This window comes from Lycium ferocissimum, chromosome 8 (genome assembly GCF_029784015.1).
Source record: "Lycium ferocissimum isolate CSIRO_LF1 chromosome 8, AGI_CSIRO_Lferr_CH_V1, whole genome shotgun sequence".
In the NCBI taxonomy this organism is placed as follows: domain Eukaryota; kingdom Viridiplantae; phylum Streptophyta; class Magnoliopsida; order Solanales; family Solanaceae; genus Lycium; species Lycium ferocissimum.
The window spans coordinates 39,458,343-39,483,911 of NC_081349.1; the positions used below are offsets into that span (position 1 = coordinate 39,458,343).

Here is a 25,569-nt window from a genome sequence, read left to right on the forward strand (position 1 = left end):
AAAGTGTAAAACAGGTCCCTGTGACTCAGGTTAGTAGTATTTTCAAGCACTTACATATTTTTTAATTTTGCCTGAGTGCCACGTCACTATTAGTTCCCACCTTTTCTAAAACGAGGCAAATTGCTTCATCTTCTCAGAACCGACTCGTTTGAAATGATTTTTTTAAACCAATAAGAACCTACTTTCTCTTCTCCACTTTCAGCCAAAAAGTCACTCTCTTTCTGTCTCTCCTCGCTAATTCAAATCTTCAAACCCTCTTCCCGTTCTGCTCCATCTCTCCTCTCCTAGCACATAATGAACCATGTCTAACCTAAATTCTTCATCTCCCACCTCAACTAAAGCCAACCCTACACCCTCTTCTATCAAACCGTCTATTTTGTCAGACCCAAAGTCAATCCCCTCCCCCACAACATCTCAAAACTCGTCTGACCAACTGAATTCTGAATGTCAGTTGGGCGAAATTCTGAATGTCAGTTGGATGAAGCTCAGTTAGGCAAAATTCTGAATGTCCCAGCTGAATGAATTAAAAAACTGGAAATAACAAGGACATCAAGGCCTCAGACGACTTCAAGAGTATCATAGTCTGAATAGGAGAGCGGGTGGCCACTGAAACTCTGTACAAGAAATAGATGAAGCCACAATATAAGCTTCTATTTGAGCTAGTCAATAAAGTGGTACTGCCTAGGATTGAAAAGAGGTGCATAGCATCTAAGAAGCACCTGTTCCTAATGGAGATCTTTTGGATGGAGGACATTTGGTCAGCTTACCCTCATCATGAAAAAGCACATGATGAAAGTTGTGGACACAAAGGATGACAAGCATGGTCTCCCTAATGGTTTCCTTCTGGCTAAAGTCTTTAATCCCCTCTCCCATACCATCTCAAAACTCATCCGACCAAAACCCTATCTCTTCTTCCCCTATAACAGATGTTCCCGGTCCCTCTACTACTGATTAGTGCTTAACTCATGAGAAAAATGCCTCCTCAGCGATAACCCCAAAATCTTCGTAAAAAACCCGACTCACAAAGGAGTATGACAACCTCATAATACCTTGATCTCTCTGAGAAAAACGTTGAGAAGGATGACAAAATGGAGGTGCCAAAGGATGACAGAATGGAGGTGACAAGCAAGGGTAGCACTGAAGACCACTCGATAGTGGAAGCGGACCTACTTAAAAAGGAAGCAGGGGTTTCAAAGGAAACATCTCCAAACTCAAGTAACTCAGATTCTCTGGATAGTGAGAAAGTTGTAGAGAAATATGTTAATAGAGAACCTCTAAATCTTTGGGTGTGAGGAGAATTTGAGAGCTCCTATTAATGAAGAGACTGTGGATGTTATAGTTGCTGAGTGTGAAGAAAGACAGAGGGGTTCTGTAGTGGTTGAAAATGTTGACACCCAATTTTGCCCCTCCTCTTTTCTAATTAATAAATCAATATCTTATTTTTACCTTTATTTTATTATAATTTCTGCTACTATAGTTTTAAGTATTAACACGTCAGACATCGCTACTTACTTATTATATATTGATCATAAGATATAACTTAGGTAATATTCTACTCTATTATTACTTTGGTTACATACTAATGATAAGGTTATCATATTAAATCTAAGTATGAAATTTATTATTATTTTTTATTAGTATTGTTATTATTATTATTACAACATAATATATGTGATCTAATTTAGAAACTCAAAATATTAATTCGGTCCGTCTAATTAACTTGTTTAGTCACGATTAAGAGTCTAAATTAACTAGTCCTTTCTTAAACTTTGGTTACTAATTAAAAAAAAAAAACAAATGTCAAGTCCTCGTGTATATGTGCCTATATACACCAATATACACGCATATACCTGTATATCAAGTATATATACTTGTGTAAAGGCCCCATTTCTATTTTCATTTGATCTGGACCGAGCCCAATCCATTTGAGGATTTGACCCGGCCCAGTACAATAAACCAAAGCCTTACCCTTTAGCCAACAACCCTAATCCATCATCTTCTTTCTCAGCCGCCTGCTCTCTCTCTCTCTCTACGCACCTCTCCCTCGCCTCTCTCTCTCTCTCTTCCTTCCTCCCTCCTCCATTTCAAGTGAAATCCAAACCGTGCTCAGCCATGGCAGAGTTTTGCCATGCTATTCTCGTGCAACATCTCTATCCCCTTCATCTCTCTCACCTCTTTCTATTTTCGAACAAAGAGTTCATTTGCTTTCAACAATGGCAGATTTCTGTCTACCTATTTTCATATACAAGTTGTCCATACGTTTGCTTTACCTGAGCTCTGTCGTTTGACAGAGAATCAAATCATTTTCGGATGTACTGAAGTCGAATCACATGACTATCTGCTCAAAATGCTTTCAACGTTCAGATTTGAACGAGATTTTTGACTCAATTTGAATCCTATACCAACATCCCGCCCAATTTTGGAACCGAGAAAACCCTAAATCAGCCTATAAATATTCGTTTTCATCATCCATCAAAGGGGTTCTTTTTTTTCACATCTTCGAACACTACCATATCAAATATATTCCTTGCATATTTTAAAACTTTAAGAATCTTTAGCTTGTAGAGTTAATCTCTCTGTTTCAGTAGACGATAACTGCGGCAGAGTTTTCGGAATTCACTTGTATCGAGTCTCAAATTTATTCATAACGGAAGAGAGTAGATTCGAGACTCGAAGCCTCGATTCACTGCGCCAACAGAAGGTAAATAATCCTTCTTTAACTAGTTTCGTTTCAGCTTTTAATAATTTAATAGGTATTTGTGTGTTTACATATGTCTGTCGTTTCAAACAGTTTAGGTCGTTCACGTATATCCTGTTATTAGTCAATCTAATTCTAATTAGTAGTTTGATAGGACTCGTACGTACCTGTGTTGTTTAAATAGCTGTGGTAATCTGTTTGGTTAGAACGCGATTAATGTCAACTTGGTTCGATTACTGCGCTCATAGATAGTCGTGGTAGGTTGTTTGGTTGAAATATGATTAATGTTAATTTCGCTAACGTTCTGCTTATTTAGATAGTTATCGCGAGTTGTTTGATTAAATAGGATGAAGTGTGAATCGTGTTAGTCTGCTGTTTACATAGTCGATGTAGTTGTTTGGTAACTGTGATTATTGTTTTGTTAGAATTTTGTTAGTATAGAAAATCGTGTTCTAATGTTTTGTTGCGACCTGTTGTGATTCCAAAAGCATGTTTGCATCTCTTCTTTCGCATAGCTGCTATAACTGATGAATGGCCTAAGTTAAATCTTGAAATCTGGTTTATGAATAGAGGTGAAAGAGACACAAGCAGATTTCATGAACTCATGTATGTAGCATTGTCCATTTTTTTTTTTTTTTAAAAAGAGGAGAAATGTGCACAAGCAGTTCGTTAAATGTCTCCGAACGAAGATAAAATACTGCAAATCTTTAGCAAGTGGCTCTAAAAATCTCGCTCTAATTCGTTGAGGAGTCAACATAACATTGTGTTGTTGTTCATTAAAGTCATTCGGACCTGTTTCAGTTAAGATTAGCAGAACTGAGATCACGAGTGCGTTTTCGAACTTAGAATAGACAGTAGTCTCCTTTCACGCACTTTGATCAAGCTTGGTTTGTTTGATTATTGCATGTTTTCCAGAATTCGGTCTATATCTATTTTAACTGCGTGAACTTAGCTTTGTGTTACTTTTTAGTTTGAATTGCTACTACGTTATCGAGCCAACCTCTGCCGCATTTCGAATAAATCCACTGCTGTTATTTGGCCTGTAATTGCTGCATGTTGTGGCTGCATGTTGATCGCAATTTAAGGATAAAAACATGTTAATCTTGAGAAGATATAGTTACTGCCTGGCTGTGGGTCTGTAGATTTAGCTTGCGTGTATGTGTGTCAAAGGCATAAGTCATTGCGTCCCATTTGAGTTTGCAGTGGTTGTATAAAAGATTTTATCATGCGTTTGTCAAGAAAAGAATTGGGCGTGAAGATCCTTGAGAAAAAGCCCCATTTCCTTTTCGCAAGTAACTACCGGTGAATTCTTTTGTTAGATTGGTCCAGAATGAGGCAGTAGCGAGAGTATGGGAATTCATTCAAGGGGGTTACCCCTCTCCGTGCTTTGCCTATGATTCTCCATTTTTTTTTACAAACCAACAGCCCTTAAAAATGAAAGAGACAGATAGAGTACATTTCAGGTTCTTTACATTTTTGCACCCTTAACGTATCCACATAACTATACGATAACCACTACGCGACCTTCAGATCTGTTCTTTAAATGTTAGGCCCTCCCTCTTATATGTTAAATGTGCTGCGCCTTAGGGTGAATGCTCCCGATTTTTTAGGCAACCTATATGGGCCTTGGATTTCCCTCTTGTTATTTTGAGCCTTAACTATGTCTTTAAACACCATGCTGTCGTTTATTGATTTATTTGTTCAACTTGTGTGCTTGCTTAGGTCAATTATAAATTATTCATGCCTTAATATAAATGCTTAGATATATACTAATCTTTTTTTATTTTTTTTATTTTTTATCTTATGCATGAATATCGCATGCGAGTCCGAGGGACTCGTTCTCTTCACATCCGATGCTGGGCTAAGGCCCAATGTAATTTCTCTATCGAGTCAGCCCATCAGCCCCTTCGCAGCGGAATTTCGCTGGGCCAAAGCCCAACAAACAAAGAAGTCACAGCAGCCCAAAATGGGCTGGGCCTATTTCATTACATTTTTACACCTCCATTTTACTTTATTGCCTTTAATTTGTATTGCTTTTGACTAACATTTCATCTTACTCTTGTTTCTACTTAGCTTAGACGAATTATAGAAGAATTAGCATAGATAGTGTTAGAGATAGCAGATAGTTAATTTAAGAGAGAACTAATGATTAATGCCACGAGTTTCATTCTCTTCTATTTATATTTAAACTATTCCTAGTATTTATAATATGTATCTTCATTAGAATAATTAATTTCCAAAATAGCATGACTATATATTTTGAGTAAAAGAATCAAGATTCGCTCTTACTATTTTATATATTCAAAACGTTATTAATACACAAATACGAATTCAAGGACTTTTATAAACCATTTCTTCAAGATTTATCAAATTATGCATATTTTTAAACTAATATAATGAAAGAGAAAGAAAATTCATCACCTTTCGCATTCTATTTTAAGTCTAGATTTTTACACATAACGTAATTTTATTCCAAGTTAAATCGGTTAGATTCTTCTTTTGAAAACTTCTACGCAAATCATTTATTTTGCAAGTTTCATTTTCCGAACAACATTATTATTCAAAGTTTAGCAATACTATTTAAACCTTAGCACATTTTTTCAATCTTATTTTAAAATAGCATTCTATTTGAATCTTATTCAAACCCTTTTGTGTTCAAACCCTTTTGTGTAAGTCTTGTTTTAATTGGCATTTTATTTAAAGTCTTAGCATATTTTAAATCTTATTTTAAACAACACTATTATATTTTTCTTTAAAACCTTAGTAATGTTATAAGCTACTTTCTTTTCGATAATGCTATATTTACACTTAGCCTAATTAATCCACCTAAGTTCGGTCGGTTAACCATTGTTAATGGGTCTTAAAGGATGCCTAATACCTTCTCTTTAGACTAATTGAACCCTTACCTAGAATCTTAAGTTTCGCAGACTTTTTAAAATTAACTTTAGATAATTACTTTAATTAACCTTAGGTGCCCTAATTCACCGTAAATAATTAGGTGGCGACTCCTTGACTTTAAATAACCCCGAAATTACCCGGATATTGTAAACTATTTTGACTTAGGTTAAAATAGGTTATGACAGAAAACATAGAGAAATTAATAGAAGAAAATATTGAATATGTGGGAATCAATGATGGTTTTGGACAGGAATTGCCAATGGAAAGTGATAATGTAAGTGTTTTGGAAAATGTTGGTGAATACCTTAATGACATTGTTAGAAAGGTTGTGAATGATGTTGCTAATGGAGAATCTGAAAAAAATTCTGTTGAAGAAGAGTTTGAGAAGGAAATTGTGGAGACTGAAAGGGAATAGGAAAATTCCAACGGAACAACGGTAATGAACAAAGGACCTAGTCCCGAAGGAGATTGTTGGGATCTTGTAACTCTATCCACCATTGTTGTTCCTTGGGAAGGCCCCTCAGAAAAGGAACCTGGTTCTCCAAAAACATATGAAAAGGTAAATCCTGAAAGAGAAAAGATAAACTCTGATGAGAATATAGCATTGGGGACTTTCTTTAAGCATAGAACTGGAAGTGCTAAGTCAAAAGGAAACAAAAGAAAAGGTAAACCCATATCCGCTAGAGGAAAAGGACCACCTACCACAAGACAAAGGGCCATATCACAACTCAACTTTGCTCTTCAAGGTAACAAAGAGAAAAGTACTGGAAAGAAAAGAAAGTTGGCAAAGAAAGCCAACTTAAGACATTTGATAGATGAAGAGGAAGTTATGACTGTGACTGATAAAGCAAAAGAAGAAGAAGAAGAAGAAGAAGAAGAAGAAGAAGAAGAAGAAGAAGAAGAAGAAGAAGCTCCTCTAGAAAGAAAAAATTCAAAAGGAAAAAGGAAATTTGTGATTGATGAAAGGAAAAATGTGGTGAAGTAGAAACTGAGAAAGTCACTGAAAAAATAAGAAAGGTGAAGGAGGTGACACCTTCTCCTAAGAGAAGAAATAGGTCAGCCAGTGGGGAAGCAGGCTCTTCTAAGAAAAGAAAAGTAACCTTGACTAAGGGACCTAATTCCTGTAAAAAGGGAAAATCTAGAAGGGATGAAGAAAATTTGAGGCAAGAGAATCTGAGAGGTCAAAAAGTGTTGCTTGGTAGAGTGTTTGATCCAGAAGTGATTGGGCACCAAGGATTTGATGATGTAATGGAGATCTTGAGAGCTCAAAGTTGGGATCGTCTTCTTGAAGGGCCTGCATTAGCCTATGAAAAGGAAGTAGCAGAATTCTTTGTGAATCTGCAGTATACTGATAATCATACCTTGGTATGCAAGGTTGGAAAAGTTGACTTTACATTGGATGAAGCTCAGTTGGGCGAAATTCTGAATGTCCCAACTGAATGAATTAAAAAACTGGAAAATGACAAGGACATCAAGGCCTCAGATGACTTTAAAAGTATCCGGGTGACCACTGAAACTCTGTACAAGAAACAGATGAAGCCACAATATCAGCTTCTATTTGAGCTAGTCAACAAAGTGGTACTGCCTAGGACTGAAAAGAGATGCATAGCATCTAAGAAGGACCTATTCCTAATGGAGATACTCGATGGAGGATATTTGGTAAGGTTGCCCTCTATCATGAACGAGCACGTGATGAAAGTTGTGGACACAAAGCATGACAAGCATGGTCTCCCTTATGGTTTCCTTCCGGCTAAAGTCTTTGATCACTTCAAGGTAATCACTGGAAAGGTCACCAAAGGAATTAAAAAATAAATATTTTCCTTGGGCACCCTAGAGGAGTGTGATATTATGCAAAAGAAAGGGGGATTAGGATGTACCTCTACTATATCTAGTCTCATTGAAGCAAACGAGAAGATCTTGGCTGAAGCGGAGAGGCTGCAGGTTGAAAATGCTCTGTTGAAAGCTGAAATTGCCAAGTTGGAGCTAGAAGGACCTGGTTCTATTGGTGTGCGTGCGGACGAGAGGTTCTTTGAGTAGAGAAGATAATGCTCGAGGTGAAGAAGAAGGTTGAAAAACTTCGGGGACGGATCTTGGATACCCGCAAGCCCCGTAGATGCCAAATTTGGACATGATGCTCAAAGCTCTCTACCCCACCAAACCTGCAAACCCATGACTCAATTCTCTTAGTTCACTAGTTTGTTAAACTCTATCCTTGTTTTCGCAAATACTTTTTTTGGTCTGAATGATGACATTGGCACTATGGCAATTTTATTTTGTATGTTTGTGGTACCAATTGACTGCTAAGTTCTCTTAAAAATTACTTCAATGCCACTCTCTCTATTTTGTGCAGATGCTTCTCCTTTGTATTGTTTTGGTTGCTTCTGTTAGTGCTCACTCTGAGTCTGCCCAAGTGGCGTGAGTTAATATCTTTGAACTTTTTTAAGCTTGTGTTAAACTTGTGTCTCTTTTCGATGATGCTAAAAAGGGGAAATAGTTTTGATGATTGATGGTTGATGGTTGATGCAAATGAAAGTGAAACATTTATGATGTTTGACGCAAATGTCTATGATGTTTGACGTAAATGAAAGTGACTCGTCTATAATGTTATGGTCGCATCCACTAAGGGAACCTTGGTCCCCCAAATGAGATTGATATGGTTTATGATGCTGAGGGCCATATTCTTAGGGGGAAGTAAGTCCCAAATAAACTTCATATAATTGGCTGAATGTTGCATAGCTATTTTGATTACATAACAGGTGAAAATGTCAACATGAAATTGAGAGTCTAATCCGCAGGGGGAACCTAGTCCCATAGGTACAAATGAAGAATTGCATACTCTTACGCTACTGGGGTTTACTATGAAGAGGAAACCTGGTTCTGATGGGAACATCAATTACAAGTTTGTCATCATCAAAAGGGGGGAAATTGATGAGTTATGACATTTCATAGTTTTGATGATTTGACAAACATGCCAAAGACTAGGTCCTTGATCGAGTCCACGAAACATCGTACATCACATGACAACGTAAAGCCGTGTGTGTGTCCGTCAGCAAGCGCACTACAGCAACTCAACTGTTGTATGCATGCTAAAAGCTAAAAGACCGAGGTAACGTCTCAATTGAAGTCACATGCATCTCACATGATTCTCACATGCTCTCATTTGAGTTCCTATTTAAACAATATGTTGGCATTGTTTAACCTATTACTTGAAAACCTTATTATCCAGATCTTTACAAGTACAGCCGCTGTTCTCTTGGTGCTTTAAAAAACAAAGCTAAGACAAGTTCAAGGACTAGATCTCAACAACGGAAGATGTTTTGAGTCCTAGAGTTATCTAGTCTTTATCCTTATGATCTCTACATTGTAAACCTACACTTCTTCAAGAAGGGTTTTATAGGTATTTTTGTTTTTATCAAGCTTTTGTTGTAAATACTTGGCTAGAGTTAGTCATAGTGGTATTAAGATTCAGCTAGAGTTAGTTGAATCAGTTTGGTGCTTGACTAGAGTTAGTCAAGAAGGTACTTGCAATAGAGTTATTGTAAGGGGAGGGATTAGTGGTCTAATTCCTAGGTTGTAAAAGCTTGTAATCTGAAACATTGTTCAGTTTAGTGAAGTTGGAAATCCCACTGAGGTAGGTCGTGGTTTTTAATCCCTTGAGCAAGGAGTTTTTTACGTAAATATCTTGCCTTAGTTACTTTGTGTATTTATCTGTAAAACAGTTCAGGGACCAGGTCCCTTAGACTATTTTAGTGGATTCATCGGTTCAATCACTAGTCAAACTATATGTCACACCCTAACCTGTGATAGGGCGTGATGGGCACCCGACCCTTACTTAGGGCCGAGCGAACCTGCTGACTCTCGTTATACTCATAATGTAAGCCTTTCAGAGAAACATGCTTTTAGTTCTTCTCGAATCAAATAAAATCGTAATCATATGAAATACGTAATACAATGCATAATGATACATCGGCTTACAGAGCCGCTTACAAAACTGACATGTTATATACGTGACTCTGTCTGCAAAGTCTCTAACATGACATTAAGATGCCATAGCATAAACACTCTGACTCGGCAGCACTCCGGGAGGAAATGGAGCTCGCCAATCCAGCTGGAACATCTTCTACTCATGCAGTATATACCGCGTGGCATGAAACGCACCCCCGAAGAAAGAGGGTCGGTACGGAATATGTCTTCGAGTATGTAAAGCATGAAATACGATAAAACGGATCATGCGAAATAAGGAGTATCGAAAATTGTAAGGCTTGTCTTTGAAACATAAATCATGCGTGTCAATATCATGTCAAATTCATTATGGAACTGTTAGAAACATAATTAAATAATCATCTTGTACATATACGTAGATATAACGTGCCGCCCCCTCGAGTGAGGGACGCGGTGAACAATGCAGTGGAGTTACACGAATACATGCCCTGGCCCGAGACGCAGTGAAAGAAGTAATAACAGCTCGCACGAGCAGAGTAGTGAGAAATCATATGCATACAAATCATCATTTCAAACTCGATAGATAAGTGGACAAATCAACGCTCAAGTATCCGAAATAATAGTCACACTTAGGACGCTTGAAATATAATTACAAAATATGTCACAAAACATCTCAAGGATCATAAACAAGTATTGAGCCAGTCCGAGCCCGCCTATGAAAGTTACGGGCATTATTCATTAAAGGACACTTTACGAACATATCATAGCAATCCGAGACCATCTATGAAAGTTAGGGACATTATACGCTATAGAATCTTCTACGAACGTATTGAAGCGATCCGGTTCCGTCTATGAAAGTTACGGCCATTATTAGACATAGAATCCTTTAAGAACAAAAATTCTTTTTGCAACATTGAAATCCAATCATACAACAGACATAAAGACCATAGCTTGACTATATTAAGAATGCGAAAGTCAAGAAGTGAATAAGAATTGTAGACATGCTCGGATCGTAAGAATAGAGTTACTCAAGGCTCGTATCGTATCATAGCTTACTTACCACTAAGACATGCCAAAGAAAGAAAGGATGAGCTTTACATACCTCGTCCGCTTCCTAAGCTAATCCAAACTTAAGTCTCGGCTTCTCAAGATCTACAACAACATCATTTGATACCAAACATTAGCCATAGGCACTTGGGGATTCCATCCCAAACCAACACTTTATCTACGAAATTTGCGAAGATTTCCCTATAAATTCAACAATCCCGAGAATTCAACTCGGCCAAATCATCAACAACAATACCAACAACTATATTAACAACATCAACAGTCAATTTTAAACGCATTCTAACATTAATAACTCCTTTCTACATAATTCGAAGACATTCCATTACATTCAATTCAACTACATACTTTCAAGCTAACATCCACGCTCACATATTCAAGTACTCATTCGAGGTCGTTCAAGCAAGATTCAAGAACACTTTAAACAATCCGCACAATATTCAAAACAACCCAATCGATACACTACTTCAACCGAAACCCTCCATTTCCAATAGAAACAACAACAACACATTTCTTTCTTTCAAATTCATGAACTACACCAACCATCCACACATTGACAACATCATTCCCATAAATACAAGAAACTATCTTAAATTCCATTAGCTTCTACAACTAGTCACAAACGACTATAACTTCAATTTGAACCATTAAACTTTCATTTGCATCATAGAACCCCCAAACAACAATCCAAAAATACTAAATAAATTTAGTTCATTCCTTGTCACAAAACAGCCCATACTCACGGCCAAGCACTAACATACAAAGTTTCATGAATTTCATCCATTTCAACGTACTACAACACGCACAACCATCTATAAAACATGTAAAGAAGATTAAACCTCACCTTTTCCATTTGGCTTCACTACTCGGCTAGGGTGTGTTTCGCAAGAATGAACGCTTTGCTTGCTTCAACAACTACTCCACGTTATAGAGGACCTTCCAATTGGTAGAAAAGCTAGAAGAAAATTATTTTTCTTGATCAATTTTTAGGGACCATATTCGGCCAGCCCTTGGCCGAATGGTTCCCCATTTTTTTTCTCTCCAAGCTTCTTGAATTTTCTTAAGTGGTGAAAGATGAATACTTGTCTTGCTTTGTCATCCTTTGTCTATATATACTTAGTATATATATATACATGGTGCACACATGTACCACTCATAGTTTTAAGCTAATCAAATTTGGCCAACCGAAGGGAGGGAGGACCCCACATCTCACGGCCACATGGCCATTTTCATGAAATATTTTTGCAACTTCTAACCCCTAATTTTCCTCAATATTTCCATCCAATAAAATTTATACGCGACTTATGTCTTAAAACAAGGTCGGAAAATAGTCTTGTCCTTAACTTTCTGCAATTAGCTCGGAATATCCCAATGTACAAAATACGGGATACAACATCCTTCCCCCCTTTAGAACATTCGTCCTCGAATGTTCAACTAGTCTCATAGGGTCTTATAAGGATCTTGGAGGGGTTTCCTTTATTACCATAGCATGTGATCTCATCTACCAATCATATTCCTTCTTCATTTCCTCTTACCTTACGAACAATGTAATAAAGTCCAATACATCTCGGGTTAAACTTCTCCTTCTTGTCAAATCTCATTACACCTTTCATGGGTGATATCTTCAAGCATACCCACTCGCCAATCCGGAATTCTAAGTGTCGATTGTCGTTATATGATTTCTGTCATCTCTGAGCTGCTAATAGCCGTTCCCTGTTTTACTTATCATTAGCTGGTATCGTCCTGAAAGAGTTTGACACATAAATTCACCCTCTTTTAGCAGCCAGCTAGTCCTGATCATCTTGCTTAAATCACCTTGTAATCCCCTTCACTCAGCTTGTAATATTCTAGGTACATTGTCTCGTGTCATTTCTTTCCTTAATTCGAACTCTTCTGTCATCCCGTTGCTCAGATCTTGCTCTCAACTTTCCGGTCACACATTATGTCGCAATCTTTTCAAGAATATACGAAGGTACTCAAATTAGCCCAAGAAATACCTTAGCGTGACTTCCCTAATCCTTATGTTTTACTTTGTCTTCGCTCCTCTTATCTTGCAACCGATATCGGAATAGGTCTTTGGTTCACCCATGGCCATGTCCTGTTTTCCCTCAGTACTAACTTCATCTCGGTAATTTAGTTTAACCCACCTTTACATCTTTCCTTAATGTACCCAGAATATTATAATCGTATTGTTATTACTGAATCCAAACTTTTCTCATTAAGTACCCGCTTGGTCTCATCCCTAACATATAAATATTCATAGGTAACATAACTACTCTTGTCATACTCCTTTCCCTTCCTTTATTCACTCCTTCGATTTTCCTCACTTCCTATTATAAGAGGTTTTCTAATATTCGGTGAACTCTTTTATTTCTATTCATAGGAGCAGCGTCTTTTCATTCCTTCAAAAATTTCCAAACTACCAACCGTTGTTCCTTTTATTACCATTGTCAATTCGTTCCTGCCTCCTTCTGATACCTTCCTGATATGCCGATATGTTTCGATCTCTGGCTCCGAGCTAATAAATTTCCCCTTCTGGAGCATGAGAACGCCATAATTCCTTTCAAGTCCAATATGTTCTTCCCCCCCTTATTAAGGAGGTCCTAATACACCAATAGTTTTAAGATATCCATCGCCTTTGGCACTTATCTTTCGAGAGTTAGAAATCTCTTAACATCGTTGCACGACCTAACCATTCTTTCTCTTACTTATCATTCCTCGTCGTGGTCACTATCTTTTCGTCCCACTTGTCGAAGTTTATTCTCCAACCCCACACATTCCTCTTTTGTTCCATACTACCACACTCTATCCCTTTCACTCGCCTACCTTCGAATGTTTACCCAAATAGTCCCGTGCTTTGCCCGTCGTCTCCCTTGGAGGCTTTACTCACTCATGTTTCTTACTTTTCACTTTGTCCGACATTTTGATGTCCTTACCTTCCATCTACCCACTTTCTTTCTTTTCCTACTATCATTGTATTGGAACTTTTCAAGCTTACCCTGTAGCGAAAATAACATCCGCTTGCCTGATAACGTCTGTCACTTTAACCTTACTACCTTGTCCGATCAATGCCTCCAATATGCCGCAACGTCGATTGCTAGGATACATATACCCGCTGATATATCCATGTATGGGATATCATATACATACGTACACATATAATTACTACCATCTCGCTTACAAAATATTTCCAAATGCCATTCAAACTCACCCCGATTCTAGTAGCCGTGACGCACCTTCTTTCTCTTCACGGTCTAGTCCGCCTCGGCCTACGCGACCTCTTAAGGTTTCCGCCCACTCGTATACCCTAATTTCCCTTAGACTACTCTAGCTTCCCGTTTGGCTCTCTCCCGTGTCCGACTTTATAGGACTTTTAGTACACTTCCCGGGGTCACCCATCCTAAAATTTCTCTTACTCCAAGACGCTTAACCTTGGAACTCGATGAAATACGATGCTTTAATGCTAGTACGATAGCGTCCACCTCACCGCATGACCTTCATCACATAATCTGGAGTAAGTTGAAGTTTTAGCAAATTTCAAAACGTTCTCATAACACACACCCCTCCGAATTAGAAAGGGTCTCTTACTCTTCTGACTCCACCCCTTTATTGCTGGCTTTCGCATCTTACTAACTTGTTTCAACAGGGGATCCCATTTAAAATTTAAACATCTATGTCAAATGTATTGCGATATCATCTATGGTTTCCATCTCACACTTGCATTTTCTGGCGCCTTACCCCCCAAGGGTGTACTTATACTATTACCCGATTATACTTTGCCCTATGTCCTCATTTCCAACCTCAACTAGGCGGTACTTTTATTCCGACGATAAGTGTCCAGAGTCCTCTTGAAACGCTATCTTTATCCCAATTTATATCATCTGTTTTCTCTAATACATTTACAATACATCACTTGTTCCTCCATTACCTTACCGTCTTTGTCCTTTAAGGATTCCACTATTTCCGAGGGCGAAGTCGTATGCACGCAGTCTCTTTATGCCTTATGCTCTTTACCCTTATCAGTGTACCCCGTGCCGACTTCTAACCTACTCAAAATCATATTAAGTTCATCTTAATGATAGTCTTGTCTTATCACCTTATCGTGCCGCACTGCACCTTTAGGTCCGTAGCTATATATTTCCCTTTCGTCCTATACTCTGACTCAATTAATTACATCTATCTTAGATGCTTCCTTTGGAATTCCCTTACCATTTCTCTATTCTATGCTTCTCTTTTACTCTGCGCACGAGGAATCTTAGGCCACCTCTGTATCCTTCAGAATGCGTCACTTCTGCATAACCCCTTTCTCATTTTCAAAATGTGTTTCATTATCCCTATTTGTTCTACAGCTCGCTTTTATACCTTAGTCACATAGATTATATCATATCTTGTAGTCATTTCCTCACTAGGCTTTACTCATTTTCGTAACAATCCTTATTATGTCCTATTCGTATTCGATCCCATAGTGTAACACTTCTTAACTTCTTACCCTTTCTGGTCAATCTTATCCTTAATATCTCACAAGTCGTCTTATCAACACACTCATATCCGTCACACTTCATTTTCCTCTGTACCCTTGTCTTAATCACACTATTACTCCTTTTAATTATAAACTCATCGTGATCCATCCCTGCTTATCAATTCAGTCGGTACGTTAATATCAAGGTTTGCCAGCCTTTTCTAAATCATCTCTTTGGGTTACAAGCCCTCTCCAAATTCTTTTTACCATATCGATATTGACCTTCTAATTATTATTAGCCTCAATTCAGCAATTAACTTCTTTCTCGATGTCAGCCGTACTCGTAGCTTAGTCAAATCTTATCATTACTACTAGTACAACCTTTCAAGACATATCGCAAACCTATATCTCATTTTCTCTTTTTATTTCTAGGAAAATTTTGGCAGAGTTTCCTCTGTAATTGTTACCATCTCAAAACTCGCACGCAGAAATACCAATAATGCCTCACGGGGCCAATATATATATATATATATATATATATATATATATATATATATATATATATATATATCATATCACCACGCAGGGCCCCAATATCAACAACAATTTACGAAAATGATGAACATACCTCGTATGCCCAACTCAAACCGCACCCGTTACACTTTCTTGTTTACTTTCCCTTTTAATCTTCAACTTGTAATTCAATCGTACTTCAATGTCTTACCCGACATATATCTTTCATACCTTTGCTTACCTGCGTGCTTCGTAACTTCCAATATCACTAGTCACTTTCTTCTGTCGACGCCATCCTTCTGCTGAAATCAAAGATTAATATAAGGAATTTCATTTCCTATGACTCGGCTCTATGGCACGATCTAAGAGGTGAAAGAAGAGTAACCACCCTAAATGCCCCGTAACCTCCTGTTTATAAATGTGGCGCGCTTCACACTATAAAATGTGACTCTCTCGGATACGACTTTGCGCAGAGAACCCCAGACGAACCGCTCTGATTCCAATTTGTCACACCCTAACCTGTGATAGGGCGTGATGGGCACCCGACCCTTACTTAGGGCCGAGCAAACCCGCTGAATCTCGTTATACTCATAATGTAAGCCTTTCAGAGAAACATGCTTTTAGTTCTTCTCAAATCAAATAAAATCTGTAATCATATGAAATCTGTAATACAATGCATAATGATACATCGTCTTACAGAGCCGCTTACAAAACTGACATGTTATATACATGACTCTGTCTGCAAAGTCTCTAACATGACATCAAGATGCCATAGCATAAACACTCTGACTCGACAGCACTCCGGGAGGAAATGGAGCTCGCCAATCCAGCTGGAACATCTTCTACTCATCTGTATATACCTGCGTGGCATGAAACGCAGCCCCCGAAGAAAGAGGGTCAGTACGGAATATGTACTGAGTATGTAAAGCATGAAATACAGTAAATAGGATCATACTGAAATAAGGAGTATAGAAAATTGTAAGGCTTGTCTTTGAAACATAAATCATGCGTGTCAATATCATGTCAAATTCATTATGGAACTTAGAAACATAATTAAATAATCATCTTGTACATATGCATAGATATAACGTGCCCCGGCCCTCTAGTGAGGGACGCGGTGAATGAAGTCATCATATGCCATCCTGGCCGCCTCCCCATATCATCATATCATCATCATGTCATATAACGTGCTCCCGCCCTCTAGTGAGGGACGCGGTGAATATCATCATATACATATAACGTGCCCGGCCCTCTAGTGAGGGACGCGGTGAACAATGCGGTGGAGTTGCACGAATACATGCATTCCGGCCCGGACGCGAGTGAAAGAAGTAATAACAGCTCGCACGAGTAGAGTAGTGAGAAACCATATGCATACAAATCATCATTTCAGACTCGATAGAAAGTGGACAAATCAACGCTCAAGTATCCGAAATAATAGTCACACTTAGGACGCTTGAAATATAATTACGAAATATGTCACAAAACGTCTCAAGGATCATAAACAAGTATCGAGCCAGTCCGAGCCCGCCTATGAAAGTTACGGGCATTATTCATTATAGGACACTTTACGAACATATCATAGCAATCCGAGACCATCTATGAAAGTTAGGGACATTATACGCTATAGAACCTTCTACGAACGTATCGAAGCGATCCGGTTCCGTCTATGAAAGTTACGGCCATTATTAGACATAGAATCCTTTAAGAACAAAAATTCTTTTTGCAACATTGAAATCCAATCATACAATAGTCATAAAGACCATAGCTTGACTATATTAAGAATGTGAAAGTCAAGAAGTGAATAAGAATTGTAGACATGCTCGGATCGTAAGAATAGAGTTACCCCGAGGCCCGTATCATAGCTTACTTACCACTAAGACATGCCAAAGAAAGAAAGGATGAGCTTTACATACCTCGTCCACTTCCTAAGCTAATCCAAACTTAAGTCTCGGCTTCTCAAGATCTACAACAACATCATTTGATACCAAACATTAGCCATAGGCACTTGGGGATTCCATCCCAAACCAACACTTTATCTACGTAAATTTGGGCAAAGATTTCCCCCTATAAATTCAACAACCCCCGAGAATTCAACTCGGCCAAATCATCAACAACAATACCAACAACTATATTAACAACATCAACAGTCAATTTCAAACGCATTCTAGCATTAATAACTCCTTTCTACATAATTCGACGACATTCGATTACATTCAATTCAACTACATACTTTCAAGCTAACATCCACGCTCACATATTCAAGTACTCATCCGAGGTCGTTCAAGCAAGATTCAAGAACACTTTAAACAATCCGCACAATATTCAAAACAACCCAATCGATATACTACTTCAACCGAAACCCTCCATTTCCAATAGAAACAACAACAACACATTTCTTTCTTTTTCAAATTCATGAACTACACCAACCATCCACACATTGACAACATCATTCCCATAAATACAAGAAACTATCTTAAATTCCATTAGCTTCTACAACTAGTCACAAACGACTATAACTTCAATTTGAACCATTAAACTTTCATTTGCATCATAGAACCCACAACACAACAATCCAAAAATACTAAATAAATTTAGTTCATTCCTTGTCACAAAACGTACCCATACTCACGCCAAGCACTAACATACAAAGTTTCATGAATTTCATCCATTTCAACGTACTACAACACGCACAACCATCTATAAAACATGTAAAGAAGATTAAACTTCACCTTTTCCATTTGGCTTCACTACTCGGCTAGGGTGTGTTTCGCAAGAATGAACGCTTTGCTAACTTCAACAACTACTCCACGTTATGAGGACCTTCCAATTGGTAGAAAAGCTAGAAGAAAATTATTTTTCTTGATCAATTTTTAGGGGACCATATTCGGCCAGCCTGGCCGAATGGTTCCCATTTTTTCTCTCCAAGCTTCTTGAATTTTCTTAAGTGGTGAAAGATGAATACTTGTCTTGCTTTGTCATCCTTTGTCTATATATACTTAGTCCCTACAAATACATGGTGCACACATGTACCACTCATAGTTTTAAGCTAATCAAATTTGGCCAACGAAGGGGGAGGGGAGGACCCCACATCTCACGGCCACATGGCCATTTTCATGAAATATTTTTGCAACTTCTAACCCCTAATTTTCCTCAATATTTCCATCCAATAAAATTTATACGCGACTTATGTCTTAAAACAAGGTCGGAAAATAGTCTTGTCCTTAACTTTCCGCAATTAGCTCGGAATATCCCAATGTACAAAATACGGGATATAACACTATATCACATAAATTGGAATGGAAGGAGTATTTAACTTATAAATACCACCAACTACTAAAGTTGTCTTTGAAAAACCTGGCTTACATAATTTTAGCTTACAGTACTATTAACTACCAACTACAATTTGAAATAATTGATTGAGGGATAACAATATCATTGGTATCCCATGAATATCCAATTGATCATTATGAAGAGAGCATGTGCACGTCTCAAGTTCCTACATCTTTTTCAATTCACCGCAAGTCTTTTAAGTTGGCATTTGTTTTCTCTTTAGATATGTTCGTGACATGTGTGAGTTTTAGGTCAACATTGCATCCACTACACAAAAGTTAGAACGCAATGCCTGCAAAGAAGGAATTCAATCCAAGTGAGTGCTATTATTTGCACCATAGAAAACGATGTGCTTAGTGTGTTAGACATAGGTCAAAAGGACCACATCGAGATGAGTGATGCATGATTGAAATCTTTCCGCCCTTAATTATATTAAAGGTCTCAGACTTGAATCCTGAAAGTGAATAATATTTGTCAGCAAGCATTTTGCCCTCACACTAAGTATATCAGGCACAAAATTTAAATTAGTAGTCTAACAAAGAGGGCAAAAGGACCACACAGAGAATCGAGATGTGTGTTGAATGGTTGAATTATTTTTCTTTAATTGAAGGTTTTGAATTTGAATACTAAAAGTGAAAAATATTTCATTAAGGAATTTTACCCTCATAGTGAGTCTATCTGATGCAAATTTAACTTAGTAGCCTAACAAATAGGGCAAACAGAGTACCATACCAAGAATATAGATGCGTGCTGGGTGGCTAAAATTTCTTCGTCCTTAATTGAAGGTTTCGAATTCGACTCCTGAAGTGAGTGATTATTTCGCCCTCACAATGAATCTATTTGGCACAAATTCAAATTAGTAGCCTGACAAATACGACAAAAGGGAATTCACAAATTTCAATCAGGTTAATTTGGCCTAGTATGCAACTTTTTCCATGTCTGATGTGTTACAGGTCGGTCATTGGCCTCTGGCCAGTTAATGATCCACCATTCACCCACTATATATATATATATATATATATATATATATATCAAAGCACTCTAAAATAAATAAGTTAAATTATATACCTCGATAGTATTAATAAAAATTATACGGTTAGCGCAATTTACTCGGTCATAATAGGTTATATCTTTTAGATTGTGAGACCAAATATGAAGAATTTCCTGTTATTATCGATCAATTTAATGTGATAGTGTAACAATTCTTTAGATCGTTAATACACCTAACATAAAGTCGATTTTAAATTGCAATATTAAAGTTAGGAAGGGGCGGTTGTGCAAATGATGGGTGGAAGGTGCACATTACCTCTTTCTGGACAAGTGCATCTATAAGGCCCACGGGTTTTTTAAGTGTCATGGGTCCATAAATTAATAAATATCCCACTATCCCATGCACAAACCTTAAAGGCACAATCTGGACCAAATTAAAAAGAAAAAAAAACCAAAAAAAACAGAAACCATTAATACTGCTAGCGTAATCATGCAATCAAACACTTTCCAATTCATTCTTTTGATCATTTTCTTGATCTCACCTCATTCTTTATCCTTCAACACCGGCGGAGGAGGGATGACCTCATCCAAAACCTCTTCAACCCCTAGTGGAGGAAGTGGTGCAGCTCATGCACCTAACTGGGATTATACCTGGGGTTGGGATTCTAGCCCTGGAGGAGGATGGGGTTATGGTTCCGGCTCAGGTAGGTCACCTGATGGATTAGGTCGAGGCTGGGGTTTTGGTTTTGCGTCCGGGAGTACTGGGTCCGATACTGGCCATGGTGGTGGTGGTGATAATCATGGTGGTGGTTATGGAGCTGGAGATGGTTATCGTGGTAGTGATGGTCGTGCTGGTGATGGTTCAGGAGGAAGAGAGATGCCCTCGCCAGAAACACCTTCACCTTCTAGTGGAGGAAGTGGTTCAGCTCATGCACCTAACTGGGATTACAACTGGGGTTGGGGTTCAAGCCCTGGAGGAGGATGGGGTTATGGTTCCGGCACAGGTAGGTCTCCTGATGGATTAGGTCGAGGATGGGGGTTTGGTTTTGGGTCTGGTACTGGTACTGGCAATGGATATGGTTTTGGTTTTGGTTCTGGTTCTGGTTCTGGTCGTGGTGGTAGTGATGGTCGTGCTGGTGGTGGCTCAGGTGAATATGGTGGCGATAATGCGCCATCGATTTCAAAGGAGAGAGATCATAATGGGTAAACATATATACTGTGGATGTGTACTACTACACGTTCTTATTACGAATATATATAAAGAGTATGGTAAACTTTAATGCACGTGTGTAATAGGGTTTGATATGTATAGTACAGAGAACACCATGAGAATATATAGTAAATGAGTATAATAATGGAATATATAGCTATATGATGAATGTTTACAAAAAACATTTTGAGTTTATATTCTAAGAATTAGTGAAGTTAATGTGTTTGAATCAAACAGTTTGATTATATTTCGGGTGATTGTGTACTGAGGATATGTAGCAAAATATATGCAATGCATAATCAATGTATTATTTGTTATACAGATACACTGATTATACATTTGTTACATGCTGAGTATACATCGAAATTGTGTTAGTGGAATTACTAGAAGTACACTGTTAAAATCCCTATATATAATGTATGGTTTGACTTTAATTCTTCCCATATTATGTGAGTACTTTCCAGAACAATTTGTTGCCTATATATATTTGACCCCGCATTAGATCATTTCCGGTCTTCTCAAATTTGATACTGGTTATTTGTTCAATACTATCTATTTACCAATGGAAAAAGTTCAAATTTTGTTCTCGAGTTATGTGAAATTGTTTATTTTGTGCTTCGTTAATACTGAGGGTTAGAACTGCCACTATCATGACCAAACTGGCCTATATTTATCCATTTTTACTAACAAAAAATAATTAAGCACAATCGCCTAATTTAGTTGAAAAAAGCCATAAATATGATCACCTTTTTTTTTTTTTGGGGGGGAGGGGGGGGGGGGGGGGGGGGTTGTGGTTGGTTTATATTTGGACCTTCTTCTTAGAAAAAAGAAAGAGAAAACACACTAACTTGAAACTTATCTTTCTCCTTCGTCAGGGCGATTTGTAGTGCTAATCATTTTTTGCAAGTGGAAAAGGGTAAATATAGGCCAGTTTGGTGACCGACGGGAATAATTTTGAGCCCAATTATCAATAGAGAGCAAAAATAAACAAATTTTGCATAGTTCAAAAGTTTTTTTTTTTGAACCTTTAGTTTTTCGATTTATTAAAGTGACAATAGTACAGTATAATTATTATTTGTTATTTAGTTGCCATATCGATAATGATTTTCAGAATATCAAGTTGTCCATTAGCAATTTTGGGTAGAATCGAAGTTATGTACTTTGTTTGATAGTGTAATCTTTTCTTACATTATTAGTTGGATTTTAATCTGTGTTAACATGTTAATTAATATTATTAAATTATCAATTAAATTTTATCAAGAGATTTATCTATAATTATATAATAACTAACTTGATTGTGTCAATATTTAGTTTCTATCAGTTCATTTCATGGTAATTATAACTAAGAAGATATATAGACCGACAATGTAAATAGTTTTTACACAATCAGGTCATCCAAAAGATATTTATATTTAATTTTACCAAAAAGTAACATTTGTAATCTTCCAAGTAAGGCAAATTAATACCTGCCACAGTAAATAAAGTTCGCAAGACAGTATAATTTTTTCTTATAAACTCTTACCTAATTAATGAACTAATTTTATAAATATTTGGATAACCCCATTTTATGGTAACTACTAGTATAACCTAATACACTTGAAAGAATTAGTCCAAAATTTGAACACTGACCAGAACTAGTCATCCACTCAAGATCCTACTTCATTGATTTCGCCTTCCTTTACTCACTCACTTTTTTCTTGTTCTTCGAATTAACACATTCATTATCTCAAAATTAACACATTCGAATTAAAAGGGAAACTATAGTTTATAGCGAATAAAAAAAAAATGTATAGATCATCAAGCACAACTCGAGTCTCAGACGATTATTTCACCAGTTACTATTCATCATCTTCTAATTCATCGCCCTCGCAAAAAGTGTCACCAGCATTAAGAGCTTTGTCTTTAGAAGCCAATGAATTATTACCAATAAATGATCCTCTTTCTGATATTGCTAAAAAGGAAAAATCTCGTGCCAAATTTGCTGAAAATGCTGTTCATATAATACCTTTTGTCTTGCTAATGTGTGGATTTATCCTATGGCTCTTGTCTAATCCAGGTAACTTTTATTATATTACTCTTCTAATTTCGTTTTTAAAATTCTTCCTTTTTACGCTATGAGGGAAAATGAAGCGGAAAGAGGAACACTGAGGAGAATTGAACATTATGTGAAAGACTTCGATCTATAGGTACCACTAGACCGTAAGCTATCACTATAAAAGGAATTAGTGACGGGTAACTTAAGCAATTAAAAATCCATTGTTAATTTTATTTAACGATGGATTAGCGAAAGATCATCCAAACATCCTGTTAGTTACATGCTATTCAGATAATCGCGGAATTTCGTAGCTAATTCTTTTGTCTGTAGTGCATGGTGATTATTACTATTCTGTTTCAAGCTTAATTTATCCACAAACTTATATGTAGAATATATAAGAGCACTATAGTTCGTCTCTATATTAGAATTTGGATAAACTTTCAGCGATTAGATTGCATACAATGATTAGTCGACCCAAACAAAAAAAAAAAAAAAAAAAAAAAAAAAAAAAAAAAAGAGAGAGAGAGAGAGAGAAGAAGACGTTGTATCAAATGATAATTTAATATGCTAAAACACTGGATGAAATTTTTTTGTTTGAATACGTTATAATTTCTTCAAATTAATTTAGTGGTGAAATAGTTTTTGTTCTAATATGTATCTGATCTAAGTAATCACATGGAATTAATTTCTTACCTGAATCTATTAGACTAATTTCATTTGACTTTTTGACCTCACCTATGCTGACAAGTGATCATACTTTAACATTTGGAATGAAACATTGTAAGTTGTAAATCAGCATTTACTGAAGGTGTTTTTCATGTTCGGTATTTATTATAAATTTAGTTTTGTCCACGAGGCCTAATTATTCTTGTGTTACTCTCACGACAATAATAGTTAGTAAGGATCGACTATATGAATTCTGACAGATCATGTTATTCCGTATAAACTCATCTCCCACAACTATTGTACAAAACGAAAATGATAATTTTGTATATTATTGGAACTAGATGAGTTTATACTTTTGTATCATATTTTACTCTCTATTTTCGAGAACTTGTGTATGCGGTTTTAATTTTATCAACTAAATAAAGCTGCTTCTTAATTTGAAAACAGACGTTGATGCACCATTGAAAGGAGAAGGAATTGCCACAAGAATAGAAGGATTGACACTTGATGGAGATCTCGACCCTGATGGCATGCACATTACAAATTTACCCCTAGAGTTGAACGATGACGATTTAATAAAGCAAGATCAAAATCGTCAAAAATCTTATACGATCTGAGTTTTACTTTGTTTTCTCTTACAATTCTCTTGATATAAAAATTCTCATTTAGTTTGGTTTTTGTTGATCGTTCCAACATGAAAGTTTCATTTCAAAGAAGGATAGTGTATATGTACTATATGTGGTACATTTTGTCTATGCATGTTTTGGGTTTGGAAGAGTTCAAATTAATATGTTGGATCCAATGCGGAAATATGCCTAATCTTTTAGATTTTGCTTGTTTAGCACAATGATTTACAATCTATTTACTTTGTGGGGAAAATTGGACAGATATTTTTTGAGGATAGTTGATGCAGGAAGGAAAAAGAAAAGAACAAACTTGTTTGAATAATTTTTTTTTTCTGGTAAATCCCACTTAACCGGCCTCCTTAATCTTATGGGTTTGAGAAATAATATCCCAATCACTTTTTGAATGGCTAATAAAACCTCTTGATCGTAAATCAACGATCAAATCGTTGCATGTAATTTTAAAACCTCAAAAAACGACCTTCAATTATGTCAACTATTATATATTTATCTAAAACATAAAAGGAATAACTAAAATTATTGATGTGGCAAGGGTACCAGAGAAGTGCATGGAATGGAAAAATGAGGTGGCATGGCTGTGTGCACAGGCAAATGGCAAAGCTTCTCAACCTCAAGCGTGTAGAATGGTGGTTGCTAGCAGTGTCTATATTTTATGGCAAGAGAGGAATAATAGAGTTTTTTCAGCAGAAACAGAGGACACCAGAGGTATTGATTAGGCTGGTACAGGGGCGAATTTGTGTGTAAATTTTGAATCACGTGAACACATGGTCACTCGACTAATCTCGATATATTATATGTATAATTCTGAAAATATATCTAATATTAACTAAGCGATCATATGGTCATAATAGGCTGAGTGGAGCACTGGTCAAAGATTCGCCTCTGGGCTGATTGTACGTACAAGGGGTGATGATTAGAGGAAGTTTGAAGCCACAGCTAGCATGCAGGCTGGCCAAAATGGATTACGATCCTGTCTAGAGTTTAGTGGTTGTTAGAAGTTTATTAGCTGATGTTGGACCAGGACCATGGGACTTTGTCCATGCGCCTGGACTAAAATGACTTGAGCTCTATACGTAACTGCTTTTGGTTAATAAAATCTTTATTTACCAAAAAAAAAAA

General features: G+C 37.0%; 2 protein-coding genes across 2 annotated transcripts; both read left to right on the forward strand.

Annotated features, from left to right (window-relative positions):
* Positions 1–20,275: 20,275 nt before the first annotated feature.
* Positions 20,276–21,357, forward strand: LOC132068423 (putative glycine-rich cell wall structural protein 1). Its single transcript, XM_059461998.1, has one exon. The coding sequence runs from the start codon at positions 20,386–20,388 to the stop codon at positions 21,100–21,102; it is 717 nt and encodes a 238-aa protein (XP_059317981.1). The 5' UTR covers positions 20,276–20,385; the 3' UTR covers positions 21,103–21,357.
* Positions 21,358–22,737: 1,380 nt separating this feature from the next.
* Positions 22,738–24,473, forward strand: LOC132066920 (uncharacterized). The gene is made up of 2 exons (XM_059460109.1): positions 22,738–23,161; positions 24,254–24,473. The coding sequence occupies exons 1-2, from the start codon at positions 22,891–22,893 to the stop codon at positions 24,421–24,423; spliced, it is 441 nt and encodes a 146-aa protein (XP_059316092.1). The 5' UTR covers positions 22,738–22,890; the 3' UTR covers positions 24,424–24,473.
* Positions 24,474–25,569: the final 1,096 nt, after the last annotated feature.

Excerpts from the sequence above, each read along its gene's own strand:
- LOC132068423 (XM_059461998.1), top strand. The coding sequence starts at position 20,386 with ATGCAATCAAACACTTTCCAATTCATTCTTTTGATCATTTTCTTGATC.
- LOC132066920 (XM_059460109.1), top strand. The coding sequence starts at position 22,891 with ATGTATAGATCATCAAGCACAACTCGAGTCTCAGACGATTATTTCACC. Across the intron at positions 23,162-24,253 it reads ATGGCTCTTGTCTAATCCAG|ACGTTGATGCACCATTGAAA; the intron begins GTAACTTTTATT and ends ATTTGAAAACAG.